This window comes from Salmo salar, chromosome ssa03 (genome assembly GCF_905237065.1).
Source record: "Salmo salar chromosome ssa03, Ssal_v3.1, whole genome shotgun sequence".
NCBI lineage: Eukaryota > Metazoa > Chordata > Actinopteri > Salmoniformes > Salmonidae > Salmo > Salmo salar.
In genome coordinates this window covers 81,177,148-81,192,144 of record NC_059444.1, presented here as the reverse complement: position 1 = coordinate 81,192,144, position 14,997 = coordinate 81,177,148, and the positions used below count along the sequence as shown (strand labels likewise).

Genomic DNA, 14,997 nt, shown 5'->3' with positions numbered 1-14,997 from the left:
TGCTCTAGATGCGCTGCCGTGGTAATCACTCTGCTGCCGCCGCGGCAGTTTCCTCTCGTTGTTTTTGGTGTGCCTCCACATGCATGTGTGAGCGGAGCGGACCTCTGCACACACACAGCCTCTGCTTTTGTCTGATCTTTAAATGGGGAGAGATGTGTGTGTGCAAGCTTTGGCTGTCTCTCACACTCTCTCTGCAGAGCTTAGGCTTCTTCCAATGATTATAAAAGAATGGGAGAAACAGAGAGAGAGAGGGGGAGGGAGAAACGGGCAGTGTCTCGGACACAGCGGTGTGGTTTCTGTGGTGTAGTACAGGACGCCATTTTATCAAATCTGAACCAGAGCCAAAAAGGCTCAGAGCTACAGTCTGTATCTGTTTCTCTCTCTCTCTCGCTTCCTGCAGCACGCTCGCTCCTCTGAAAAAACACACTAAAACTATCCTCATGAAGATATTCATCAGAATGCCATCTGCCGCTGCTGGATGTTTTCCGTTGCAAAATCGCACTTATCTTAGTACTTGCATGCATTTAAAGGCAATCGTGCACTACAATGCACAACGCAGTGAAAGACGCCCAGCGAATAAAGAGAAAGAGGGGGGGATCACGGGCGAAAAGCAGGAACAATACCTGAGGAGAGGTACCTTCCGACCATGGTGAGCGAGCGCTACGTTTGGAGCGAAGCGGTGGCGGCGCAGGCAGCCATCCCCGTTTGTCTCTAGTCGCAATATGTCTGCTCGGCTCGCCAGGGCTTTCAGAGGCTCATTTTTGAAATACTGCCAAGAAGCTGCGAGCTCTCGCGGCATGAGAGAGACACACACCCTCCCCCCCTCTGCTCTGTTCCAGCCTGCTTTGGCCTGGCTAGAGCCATCCTGCCCCTCTCTCTTTCTCTCTGGCTTTATTTATAACTCGGCTCTATTCCTATCCATGGAGAGAGGATATTCTCTCTCTATCAGAGACAGTAGGGGCAGGCATAAAGGGTTATGGTTAAAGCCGAGAGCATTTCATTGTGCACTAAACAAAAGGGAGATTCCTTTTTGCTCCCTCCTGCTTTCATGCTTTTGGAGTCGTCACTAAATATTTAGCCAGGACCACTCCATTTACATTGAGCACAGCCTGGCCACAATGGGAGCCTCTCCAAAAGCAGAACAGCAGCAGGACATGGACAAAGGCAGAGCTTTTGCTGCATCGTTGAGTGTTCAGGAATGACACTCAAATGTGCACTCACATACGCACGTATACATACATGTTCACCCGCACACTCAGACCATAACACGCATCCAGACACATGCAGGTAAGCAGACACATTCTTTGCACATATGCATCCAGATGCATGTGCACATATCATATGCACGTGTACACACACACACACACACACACACACACACACACACACACCCCCCTTCCCCTCCTGCTTCAAAATGATTTCCTATAGTATGCTGGCAGTTGACACAAAAACTGCTGTTGTGTGACGCCCCAAACAGAGACAGACTAGTCTGCAGCGGGACTACACAGCACATACCAGAGCAGCTCCCTGGAACACAAAACAGCCCTAGTTTGGCCAGGAGAAACACCACCACTTCACTGGCTGCATGGAAAACTGCATAAACACATGAAATGAAGCTCACATGGCTGAGGGCAGGAGGCCAAGAAGAGCTAAACGTCTGTCTTTACACAGTGTGGTCTGGAGTGACGGAGCGAGGGAGAGAGAGGAGGAAAGGGAAAGCGTGGCAAAGACAAGGAGAAGAAGAGAGAATTAGGTGGAGAGACAGCAGAGAGGAGGGGTTAGAGAAAAAGAGAGCTAAACAGAGGAGGAGGGGCAGGCCGCTATCGGGCGCTAGCTAGAGACAGGCCGCTATCGGGCGCCAGCTAGAGGCAGGCCGCTATCGGGCGCCAGCTAGAGGCAGGCCGCTATCGGGCGCCAGCTAGAGGCAGGCCGCTATCGGGCGCCAGCTAGAGGCAGGCCGCTATCGGGCGCTAGCTAGAGGCAGGCAAAAGAGAAGCAGTAACAGCAGCAGCTCCTAAGCTAACTGAAGGTGGGTATTGTTTACAAACGAGCCTCTACTGCTCCAACACACAATACATCAAAGTCCCACCAGAAGAACAGTGGTTCCTTATGTGGAAACCCAGGCCCCAGCCTTTTCCACCGTGTGTGTGATGTGTGTGTCAACGTGCAGTGAGGTCATCAAAGCCCCACTGATTGGTGCTTTGTGTATAAATAATGCCCTTCATACAAACTGTCTGGATGGCACTTACCCAAACCTCCAATCCACTACCTCGCTGCTGTTTCCCAGAAACGGGGACGGATGGTGAATTGCAATCTCAGCCTAGACATTGCTGTTAAGGTTTTTGTTTAGCATTTTTTTCCTTTCGTTTTGTTTCAACAAGTTGGATTTGTTGGGTGAGAGAGTGTGAAAGTGAGGGAGATAAGGAGAGGGAGAGTGAGAGCAGGAGGAGCGCTGGCTAGTCCCAGTCAGCACAGAGAATGAGAAAAAGTGAAGGAGTGGAAGAGAGTGAAGAAGAGATGGATGTGTTTGTCAGGTCTCAGCTGGGTTGGTCCAGGCATAATGAAGTCCCCCGGGGCAGGAGAGGAGAGGCTTGTAGAGAGAAAGCCCCGCTGCTCTTTCAATCCTTCCAACCAGACAAACGACACGCACTATTACTTACCACACACACACACACACACACACACACACACACACACACACACACACTGCTGCACCCCCACCATCAAACCTCCTCTACCATTCCCATGATTAGTCTAGCCTACAGTCTCATGACTATTGGCCCATAGAGAAACAATATTAGATGAAAACATGCTCAAATCAATTGTGTGCTGTCCTGTCGACACACTCCCCCTGAGTAAGGCACAAGCCCAGTATGCTACTAGCAGATGATACCAAGAAAAGCTGCAACTTCGAGAGGCAGACTTTATTCAACATCATCTTGATTATAGAAGAGCAACAAACATTGGGTCTGAGACGAAAACAAAGCAAAGCAGGCCATGCAAACACGGAGATTACCATAACAACAAACTGTAATTTGGGTAAACAACTGATTGCAGAAAAAGGCAGCATTACATACAGCAGGGACGTCCTTGTATTGCTTTGACTACTATGAAGTAGAGAAAGCTGGATGTTTGTCTCAGCTTGTTCAAGGCCACCGAGTCTTGTATTATTGACCATACCTGTTCTAATAGATTCAGTGGAGTGCAATTTATAGATAGTCATTTGTCTCAGCACTTCAGATTTCTATTGACTAAGCCCCAGGTGGCACAGGTCGTCTAATAATACAGTACCCACCGTGCAAGTAGTGTGTGTGTGGAGCCCGTCACTGTACGGTTACAAAAAGTTTAGACGGGCAGAGGGGAGGGGGCAGTGTGAGGGAAGACAGAGAAGGTCTTACACAACAACCTCCACTGTGTCCCTGTTCTCCTGTTGCGTGTGACGACGTGACGTAAATGCGACAGGACACAATCTGGCGACACCACTGGCGGGCAATGGGCCACCGAGAAGACAGGCTGGGTCCTCAGCTCAACGAGAGAGGGAGACAACAGACAGACAGACACTAGGATTGCAGTCTATCGCTGGGGTCCTACAGCTTCCAGTGTTATGCAGTGGTTTCAGCTTGCTCTGGATAAAATAAGATTCTGGTAGATGACTCCTACACTGTAGAATTGTATCTAGTATCATTGGGATGGAGCTTAGTGCAGAGGCGTTAATGCACAACAACCCTACAGCTAAAATATGTAAAGGTAACACTTCTATGAGTGCTGTTATGAGGACACAGCCATACTTTAAAAAGCAATGCAAAACGCCCTCATAAAAGCCATCTACAGATGTAGGATCTTAATTCGATCACCCTGTGAAATTTCAAATGTGTATTGTTTGAGGTTTAAAAAGGCTTCAGAAGTTTGTAATTTCCACAGAAAATTCCCTTACGAAAAATGGATCAACCTCTACGAAAATGTGCATTAATTATAATCCACATTTCCTGTTAACGCAGGACTATTTTCCTGCTGTAACAAACATGCTCAAATTAAGATCCCGATTTTATTACATTCAGCCTTATTCTAAAATTGAATAAATCGTTTTTTTCCCTCATCAATCTACAGACAATACCCCATAATGACCAAGCAAAAACGTATTTTACTAAAACATTTTTGCTAATTTATAAAAAAGTTCAAACTGAAATATCACATTCACATACACTACCGTTCAAAAGTTTGGGGTCACTTAGAAATGTCCTTGTTTTTGAAAGAAAATCTAATTTGTCAATTAAAATCACATCAAATTGATCAGAAATACAGTGTAGACATTGTTAAAGTTGTAAATGACCATTGTTGCCGGAAACTGTGATTTTTAATGGAATATCTACATGGGCGTACAGAGGCCCATTATCAGCAACCATCACTCCTATGTTCCAATGGCACGTTGTGTTAGCTAATCCAAGTTTATCAGTTTAAAAGGCTAATTGATCATTAGAAAACACTTTTGAAATTAAGTTAGCACAGCTGAAAACTGTTGTGCTGATTAAAGAAGCAATACAACTGGCCTTCTTTAGACTAGTTGAGAATCTGGAGCATCAGAATTTGTGGGTTCGATTACAGGCTCAAAATGGCTAGAAACAAGACCTTTCTTCTGAAACTTGTTCTGAAAAATGAAGGCTATTCCATGCGAGAAATTGCCAAGAAACTGAAGATCTCGTACAACGCTGTGTACTACTCCCTTCACAGAACAGCGCAAACTGGCTCTAACCAGAATAGAAAGAGGAGTGGGAGGCCATGGTCCACAACTGAGCAAGAGGACAAGTAGATTAGAGTGTCTAGTTTGAGAAACAGATGCCTCACATGTCCTCAACTGGCAGCTTCATTAAATAGTACCCGCAAAACACCAGTCTCAACGTCAGTGAAGAGGGGACGCCGGGATGCTGGCCTTCTAGGCAGAGATGAAAAGAAAAAGCCATAAAAAGAAAAGATTAAGATGTGCAAAAGAACACAGACACTGGACAGAGGAAGATTGGGGGAAAAAGTTATGGACAGACAAATCTAAGTTTGAAGTGTTTGGATCACAAAGGAGAACATTTGTGAGAGGAGGAAAAAATGAAAAGATGCTGGAGGAGTGCTAAACGCCATCCGTCAAGCATGTGGTGGAGGCAATGTGATGGTCTGGGGGTGCTTTGGTGGTGATAAAGTGGGAGATTTGTACAGGGTAAAAGGGATCTTGAAGAAGGAAGGCTATCACTTCATTTTGCAACGCCGTGCCATACCCTGTGGACAGCGCTTCATTGGAGACAATTTCCTCCCACAACAGGACAATGACCCAAAGCACAGCTCCAAACTATGCAAGAACTATTTAGGGAAGAAGCACTCAGCTGGTATTCTGTCTATAATGGAGTGCCAAGCACAGTCACCGGATCTCAACCCTATTGAGCTGTTGTGGGAGCAGCTTGACCGTATGGTATGTAGAAGTGCCCATCAAGCCAATCCAACTTCTGGGAGGTGCTTCAGGAAGCATGGGGTGAAATCTCTTCAGATTACCTTCACAAATTTACAACTAGAATACAACTAGAATGCAAGGCTGTAATTTCTACAAATGGAGGATTCTTTGACGAAAGCAAAGTTTGAAGGACACAATTATTACATAAATTAAAAATCATTATTTATAACCTTGTCAACGGCTTGACTATATTTCCTATTCATGTATGTATTCATGGAAAACAAGGATATTTCTAAGTGACCCCAAACTTTTGAACGGTACTGTAAGTATTCAGACCCTTTACTCAGTACTTTGTTGAAGCACCTTTGGCAGCGATTACAGCCTTGAGTCTTCTTGGGTAAGACGCTACAAGCTTGGCACACAGGTATTTGGTGAGTTTCTCCCATTCTTCTCTGCAGATCCTCTCAAGCTCTGTCAGGTTGGATGAGGAGTGTTGCTGCACAGCTATTTTTTAGGTCTCTCCAGAGATGTTCGATTGGGTTCAAGTCCAGGCTGTGGCTGGGCCACTCAAGGACATTCAGAGACTTGTCCCGAAGCCACTCCTGCATTGTCTTGGTTGTGTGCTTAGGGTTGTTGTCCTGTTGGAAGGTGAACCATCGCCGCAGTCTGAGGTCCTGAGCATTCTGGAGCAGGTTTTCATCAAGGATCTTTGTACTTTCCTCCGTTCATCTTTCCCTCGATCCTGACTAGTCTAAGTCCCTGCCGCTGAAAAACATCCCCACAGTAGGTAGCGTGAAAGAGCGGTAGGTAGAGAGCGTGTGAGAGAGAGAAACAGAAGCTGGATGGGATCTGGTTACGGGACCGCGTAGCACTCCGTATGGGTCGTTAAGTAACATCCTGCACACACACACAGCCTGGCGCATGTGCTGCCCTATAGGGTGAGGGGTAATACTGTCAAATCAATACATCGAGTGGGTGACACACTGCCTCAAGAGGGGATCTTTAACCCTGTACACTTGTGGGAATTGGCCTGTATGGATAGGGCTACATATTTTTTTTAATTAAAAAAAACAATTTTCTCTGCAACTTCACTATTACACTATCATCAATAGCATTTCCTTTATTATTATTATTATTCAAGTTACTATTACCTCTAAATATAAGTCTAGTATTCCAATTAAGAAATGTCAGATTGTCAATACCAAAATGTGACAATTTAACACGCAGGCAATCAGACTCAAAAGAAATGTGCAATTTCAGTGTTTTGATACACCACGTTACTGGTTTGTGTCTCCATTTTGTTTCAATGTTACTGTTGTCTTAGGCCTTAAAAGCCCTATGTAAAAAGGGGAGGTCACAATTCTGTTTGTCCATGGATATGCTTCTTAATTAATAAACATATTTGGAACAAGCCAATACACTTCATTATTATCATGGCATTTCATTATAATTATTTTTAAATTAGGTTATTACTTATAAATATTAAGAGAAGACCCCCACAATGAGAGAAATAATGTAGCCTAAGCTACTGAAAATAGGCCTTTTACAAGAGTACATCATGACAGGAGCACTTGATTCTTATTAGATGGATTCCAGACAGGCTACTTCAGCAAACTTTCTGAATGGACATATAGGCCAGTAGAGAGAATCAGCGAACTCACACACACACCCTGTAAAAGGACCCGTCAATCAAAGCCACCAGTATGTCAGTGAAGAGCAAATATTTCTCCCTTCCTTAAAACATATTAAAAACCTAGGCCTACCATAGGCTTTCCGAAAGTAGGCTATAAGATAATGAATTGGCAAGGAAAGTATGAAGAGGAGAAAGAGCTGTGATTGTCAATGTCATACTATCATTAAAATAGAAACAAATACACACAACATGTCCATAGCCTATTTATCAGCGTTGATTAGTCTAGAAAATGAAGAAACGATTCCGTATCAAATTATACCATGCCAGGTTGGAGAGGACTGGCACATTGTCCATTTGACACAACACTGGCGCATTATAGGCCTCAGAGCCAGAACAACCTTGTCGACTGCTGTTGAATAATGAATAAATAGTCAGACACACCCAACCTTTTTAAAAAGAAAACTGATTTATTTATCTACTAGCAAGGAATGAAAACGTGCAGTGTAGGCTAGAAGAACACTAGCGCTCTACACCCCTGTGCATCTAGAGGTTTAGCTGCTGGAGCTAAAAACAACTGTTGGAAAGAGGAGACCTAGACAGTTTAATAGACTAAGTTAGCAGAACAATAGCTTATAGTTATTAGTAAATACTCCAGCTATTAAGCCAAGTTGATCTACCTTAAAGCTATTCTGAAATATTATTTCCCCAAAACTGATTGTAGGCCTATTTAAATGGTTCTGATGGTTAATTGATTTTCATGACGGGCTTCATCCATAACGGTCAGTTACAGGGTTAATCAATTACCGGCACAGCCCTATTTATGTGTACTTTACATTGACTGTTCTTTTTGCTGCATTTGTTGATAATTTGGGGTAAGTGCAACATAAGACAAAAAAATGACAAGGTTTGAGTGAGAGGTCAAACTAGTGTCTCCAAGAGCCCACACATCTCCAAGGTCTGCACAGTAAGTCATTTCAATGCACTTTTATGACTGAAAGAAGAGTCTTCAACAAAAAGGTGCATTTTTTTTAGCTCTCCTAGCTGTGCTGTTGAGGAACTAGGACAAGCACACTTGGTGTTTTGTTTGGAATACAGGCCTGCATCCCCGCCATCACACAATTACAGTTGTTGTTTACGTGATCCAAGGCAGTTCAGAGAAGCAGATCGTAATGTTGGTGAACATAAGTGCATTCAGATGCGTGGTCTGTGGCAAATGTTCTCCACAATACAACAAACACAGGCTCATTGTGTTCAGGACAACCCAGGGTATAATGTCATGTACTCTTGTAACTGTATATCAAACATAGTGATCATAAACGTTGACACTGTATATTCCATTCGTTTTATGATATGGAAATGTGAAGTGCACATTTGGACTCCCGGGTGTTTGGCTTGCTTGTATGACATCAAAGCGGTATTTATTATAATCCTTAATGTCTCATCTTTCAAAAATACTGTACATCGAGTCCTCTTAATTTACTCAGACAATAAAAAATGCAGGAGGGATGGGGGAAACTTCTTGTCGTGCGTGGTGCTCAAGTTCAGAATGTCTGTCATTGAAAACCCCTACAGAGCTGTGAAGTGGAGACCCTGAGGTCTGACGTCATTTACATTTAAGTCATTTAGCAGACGCTCTTATCCAGAGCGACTTACAAATTGGTGCATTCACCTTATGATATCCAGTGGAACAACCATGTATAGCATGTTACTGTACATGCCACTGCATTCCAATGTCTATGAGTGTAAAGGGCTACGGCAGACAGAGAGACATGGGAAATAGGGGATCTCTCTCTAGAACCTGTAGTGGGGGCTCAGGACTGCACTAATGGAGCCTGATGTGTCAGTAGAAGGCCAGTAGCCAGTGGTCATCCTCAGTACCATCATAAACACATGCAACAGGTGACAATATGCATGGCTATATGTATGTATGTGTTAACTTATGGCTTGGGGGCAGTATTACGACGTCTGGATGAGAAGCGTGCCCAAAGTAAACTGCCTGTTACTCAGGGGCCCAGAAGCTAGGATATGCATATAATTGGTAGATTTGGATAGAAAGTAGAAATTTGGATAGAAAGTTTCCAAAACCGTTACAATAATGTCTCTGAGTATAACAGAACTGATATGGCAGGGGAAAAAACCTGACGAAAATCCATCCAGGAAGTGGGATTTTTTTGATGGGGTATTTTCAATTGAATGCCTAAACAGTGTCTAATGGGTTAGGACCCAGATTGCAGTTCCTATGGCTTCCACTAGATGTCAACAGTCTTTAGACATTGTTTCAGGCTTGTTTTCTGAAAAATGAAGAAGAATGAGACCTTTTTGTCAGTGGACTGAGGAAGAATGCAGAGCTGGTTTACAAGGCGTGACCGATTGTGCCCCCCCTTCGTTGTTTTTCCTTTCTATTAAATACGCTATTGTCCGGTTGAAATATTATCGATTATTTAGACAATTGACAACCTGAGGATTAATTAGAAACATCGTTTGACATGTTTCGACGAACTTTACCGGTAATATTAGGATGTATTTGTCTGCATGTTTTGACCACCTTGGAGCCAGTGGATTACTGAACAAAACGCGCCAACAAAAACAGAGTTTTTGGGATATAAAGAGGGACTTTATCGAACAAAACAAACATTTATTGTGTAGCTGGGACTCTTGTGACTGCAACCATATGAAGATTTTCAAAGGTAAGTGATTCATTTTATCGCTATTTCTGACTTTTGTAATTCCTTTACTTGATTGTAAAATACTTGTTTGTATGCTTTTGTAAGCGGGGCGCTGTCCTCAGATAATCGCATGGTATGCTTTTGCCGTAAAGCCTTTTTGAAATCTGACAAAGTGGTTGGATTAACAAGAAGTTCATCTTTAAGCCGATGTATAACACTTGTATTTTTTATGAATGTTTATTATGACCATTTCTGTATTTTGAATTTGGCGCTCTGCAATTTCACCGGATGTTGTCGAGGTGGGTCGCTAGCGGAACGCCTGCGCCAGAAAGGTTAAAGAGAGAGCGGGTGGGAGGGAGCATGCGTATGAGCTGTACGACTCTGTATGCTACGTGTCTGTACTGTAGTGTGTCAGAGGAGATAGAGCTGTATGCTGGTACAGCACCATCTTGCGGCCTACAGTGTCTCCCTGGCCTATCCCAGCAGCCCTGAGAAAGAGAGACAGAGTGCGAGTGAGCAGAGAAGTCTGCCAAAGGAGTGAAGTGAATCATGAGCTTTTACCACAAGTCATGAGTCACCCAGCTCACAGACCTGGGCCTCTCGCCCTTTCATTTCACTCAGATTTCCTTGCTCGCCACCCCCCCCTTCGCTCTCTATTACTTCTTTATTTAACCAGATAAGTCAATTGAGAAACAATTGTAAATTACAATAACGACCTGGCCGAGAGGCATAACATTGCAAGAGTTTACAGGACAACACACAATACCACTAAAAATAAATAAAAACCCCTCTCTGACCTGCACTCTCTCCCGCTATTCTTCCCTCTCACCAATTATTTCCCCTTCTCTCCCTCTTTCCTTCTCCCCCTCTATCTGTGCCAGATCAGTCCCACTCAGGCCCTGCCAGGTCTTCCTAGCTCCACCATTACAGGAAATAGCTCTGGTCAGCACAACTCAAAGCTCTTCAGACAGTACTAACACACAACAGAACTCTTTCAGAGACTCCCTCTAACCAGCAAACAAGACAAACAAGTGCCAAAAATGTTACATTTCAGAAAAAGGAAATGAAGGACAAACATGAAATCTTAACAGGAAATGTATCTTAGACTACAAACGATCAAATATCTGACCTGCTGAATCACTTAACGTTTGAAACACTACAAATAGACCAGTTTTTTCCGGATCAAAAATGGGGTTTAGGTGGTGGGCGTGGCCAAACAAAACATTTAGAGGCCCTCCTGATGGCCGCAGTGACAAAATGTAACCGTTTTAATGCCAATTTCCTGCAATTCTAAACATTTAGCCAGGTGTCGGAGATACGATTTAGCAGTTAACGCTAATCTTCTGCAATTCTACACATTTAGCCATGACGCTGAGAGACAAATGTGCAATTTTAAAGCACATTTCCTCCAATTCTACACATTTTGCCATGGTTTACGCTAATCGGAGTGACTCAACATTATAACTAAATCAATGGGGGCCTCATGCCATAACAAAAATACTTCTGAAGGCATCATTTTTACATTTTAGATTCTCCCTGACTGAGTAGCATTTATTTTCTCCATAGGTCCATTATCTTTTGGGTATACCTTCGATTTTGTTTTAGTTCACACTGAAAAGGTTTTTCCATTCCGAACATTATTTGCAAATCTTTTTTTTTTCTCTCGTTTGGACACAGGCGGTACGAAGAAGAAAAACTTAGGCGGTAGTGTTGTCACGATACCAGAATTTTGACTTCAATACCGATACCAGGTTTAGTATGACAATACTCGATTCCATCACAACATCAAAGAAAGAAGGCATGTTAGCCAAAGTCCCAGAATGACACTTGATCCAGACAGATAAACTCAGCTACTGCTCTGTTGGGCATCTTTTGAGGTCAATATTTTTCAGAGACAGCCATGTATGCATAATCCAGCGTTTCCCAAACTCGGTCCTCAGTACCCCAAGGGGTGCAAGTTTTTATTTTTGTGTCTCTATTGATAATCTGGGTAAATCATGATGTGGCCCAGGCCTATTCACAATAAAAGGGAATGCATATTCAATAGGAGTGTTTGCATGCATTATTTAGCATGTTGGCTGATTTTCATGGGGCTACAGAAGACAAATGATCAGTTTCACTTCTATTTGGGCCTTATTTTCTTGTACTGAGCAACAAAATTTGCATATAAGTTATTTTATAAAAGTGTGCGTTCTCTTTTTAACCAGTAATGACATCATTCATGAGGCGGGGGGGGGGCAGTCAAAGCCATATTCACATACACAGTCAGTTCGCAGAGGCAACAGAATGTTTTGGAGAGACCGATTAAGTGAATTAATAAAGTTTTGTTGGCAATCATCTTCGCAATCAGCATATTTTGCGTTATAGTTTTGCATATTATCACAAACAAAGAACTAGGGTAGTGAATAGATGTTATAGTAGTTGCTCCACTAAAAGTTTTGCGATTATGCTGCGGGACTTAGAGGTTATTTGTGGTTTAGTACGGTACCCTACATCACTACTTCATTGCTCCAGACCAGCGCAAGGGGAAGTTAGAGCACTGATTACGTGTTTGGGTCCCAAGGCGCTACTGTGTCTCTGTAGTACTGTAGCTTACTCCCGACCAGTCATGTTGTACAAGACACTGCAGCGCAGTGCAAGCGGTGTTGCTACGGCTGCTGGTTCAATACCCGTGCCAGCCTCGACTGGGAGATCCTTGAGGTGACTGTAGGTTTTTGGTTTCTCTCCCTCTAAAAACATAAATAAATAACTCTAAATAACAAACTGGCTTTATTTACAAATAGGTAACTATGTCTCACCCAATGTTCAAGAATGGCCCGCGCCCCCCCCTCATTTTACGTTATTTGAAAACAAAATATTTTCTTTAAAACAAAGCGATTATGATTATCATGATTCATTTAGAATGATATAAAAGCCCCTTGGATATTCTCACAGATACAGTGGGGCAAAAAAGTATTTAGTCAGCCACCAATTGTGCAAGTTCTCCCACTTAAAAAGATGAGGCCTGTAATTTTCATCATAGGTACACTTCAACTATGACAGATAAAAATGAGAAGAAAAAAAATCCAGAAGATCACATTGTAGGATTTTTTAGGAATTTATTTGCAAATTATGGTGGAAAATAAGTATTTGGCAGTATTTTCAAGGCCGGATAAAAAACGTACCCGATTAATCTGGTTACTACTCCTGCCCAGAAACTAGAATATGCATATAATTAGTAGATTTGGATAGAAAACACTCTGAAGTTTCTAAAACTGTTTGAATGCTGTCTGTGAGTATCACAAAACTCATATGGCAGGCCAAAACCTGAGAAGATTCCATACAGGAAGTGCCCCGTCTGACAATTTGTTGTCCTTCTGTTGCATCTCTATCGAAAATACAGCATCTGTGCTGTAACGTGACATTTTCTAAGGCTCCCATTGGCTCTCTAAAACCGCCAGAAAGTGGAATGGGGTGTCTGCTGTCTCTGGGCAAAGAACAGCAGCAGAATTTGTAAGTGGTCAGCCTGGGGACAGTGAGACTGGAGATAGTCTCACTGTCCTCGCGGTCACAAGACTACTCTATTTTTTTCTTTCAGCCTTTGAATGAATACAACGTCGCCCGGTTGGAATATTATCGCTATTTTACGAGAAAAATAGCATAAAAATTGATTTTAAACAGCGTTTGACATGCTTCGAAGTACGGGAATGAAATATTTTGATTTTTTTTGTCACGAAATGCGCTCGCGCGTCACCCTTCGGATAGTGACTGCAACGCACGAACAAAACGGAGCTATTTCAATATAACTATGGATTATTTGGAACCAAAACAACATTTGTTGTTGAAGTAGAAGTCCTGGGAGTGCATTCTGACAAAGAACAGCAAAGGTAATCCAATTTTTCTTATAGTAAATCTGAGTTTGGTGAGGGCCAAACTTGGTGGGTGTCAAATTAGCTAGCCATGATGGCCGGGCTATGTACTCAGAATATTGCAAAATGTGCTTTGAAGATCTTCAAAGGTTAGTGCTGCATTTAGCTGTGGTTTGGGTTTTTGTGACATATATGCTTGCTTTGAAAATGGCTGTGTGATTATTTTTGGCAGGGTACTCTCCTGACAATCTAATGTTTTGCTTTCGCTGTAAAGCCTTTTTGAAATCGGACAATGTTACTGAAGTTTCACGTTAAAATGGCCCTAAAGATTGATGCTATACAACGTTTAACATGTTTGAACGAACGTAAATACACTTTTTTTTAAACTTTTCGTCCTGACATTTTCCTCGCGCGTAATTTTCCTACATTTTGAGTAGCTTACTCAACGCACAAAGAACATGGAGTTATTTGGACATAAATGATGAACTTTATCGAACAAAACAACATTTATTGTGGACCTGGGATTCCTGGAAGTGCCTTCTGATGAAGATTATTAAAGGTAAGTGAATATTTCTAATGCTATTTATGCATTTAGATGACTCCAAAATGGTGGGTATCTGTAATTGCCTGATGTATTTTTCTGAGTGCAGTACTCAGATTATTGCAAAGTGTGCCTTCCCAGTAAAGTTATTTTGAAATCTGTCAATGCGGTTGCATTCAGGAGATGTTCATCTATAATTCTTTGAATAACAGTTTAATATTTTATCAACGTTTATAATGAGTATTTTTGTAAATTGTTGTGCTGATTCACCGACAGTTTTGGGGGAAATACATTTTCTGAACGTCATGCGCCAATGTAAAGAATTGGGTTTTTGGATATAAATATGAACTTGATAGAACAAAAAATTCATGCATTGTCTAACATAATGTCCTAGGAGTGTCATCTGATGAAGATTGTCAAAGGTTAGAGCATAATTTTAGCTGGTTTTCTGCTTTTGGTGACGCTTGTCCTTGCATTGAAAATGGCTGTGTAATTTTTTAGCTATGTACTGTCTTAACATAATCTAACGTTATGCTTTCGCCGTAAAGCCTTTTTGAAATAGGACAACGTGGTTGGATTAAGGACAACGTGGTTGGATTAAGGAGATGTTTATCTATAAAATGGTGTAAAATAGTTGTATGTTTGAGAAATTGTAATTATGACATTTTGTTGTTTTTGAATTTGGCGCTCTGATTTTTCACTGGCTGTTGAATAGTGTGCATGGTGGGTGGGACGCTGCGTCCCACTAGCCTCAAAAAGTTAATTTAGAACCCTAAAATCCTTTTATTACTGTAGCCTTCTCCTGACTGTCACGTTGTACAGCGCCATATTTTCCTTTCCATCCTCACGGAAACCCTGAGGGTTCCATTTTTCTTGGA

General features: G+C 42.4%; 1 protein-coding gene across 8 annotated transcripts in view; it reads right to left on the bottom strand.

The window, feature by feature from the left end:
- The window catches only part of LOC106606600 (trinucleotide repeat-containing gene 6C protein), a 136,856-nt gene that overhangs the window by 25,506 nt on the left and 96,353 nt on the right, over positions 1-14,997 (bottom strand). The window contains exon 1 of one of the 8 annotated variants that reach the window (XM_045715588.1): positions 624-813. The exons of the other annotated variants lie outside the window; for them this stretch is intronic. Within the exon in view, the coding sequence (XP_045571544.1) occupies positions 624-648 (25 nt within the window). The 5' untranslated portion in view covers positions 649-813. Of the gene's footprint in view, positions 1-623; positions 814-14,997 lie in introns of those variants that run through there. 8 annotated transcript variants of the gene reach the window in all.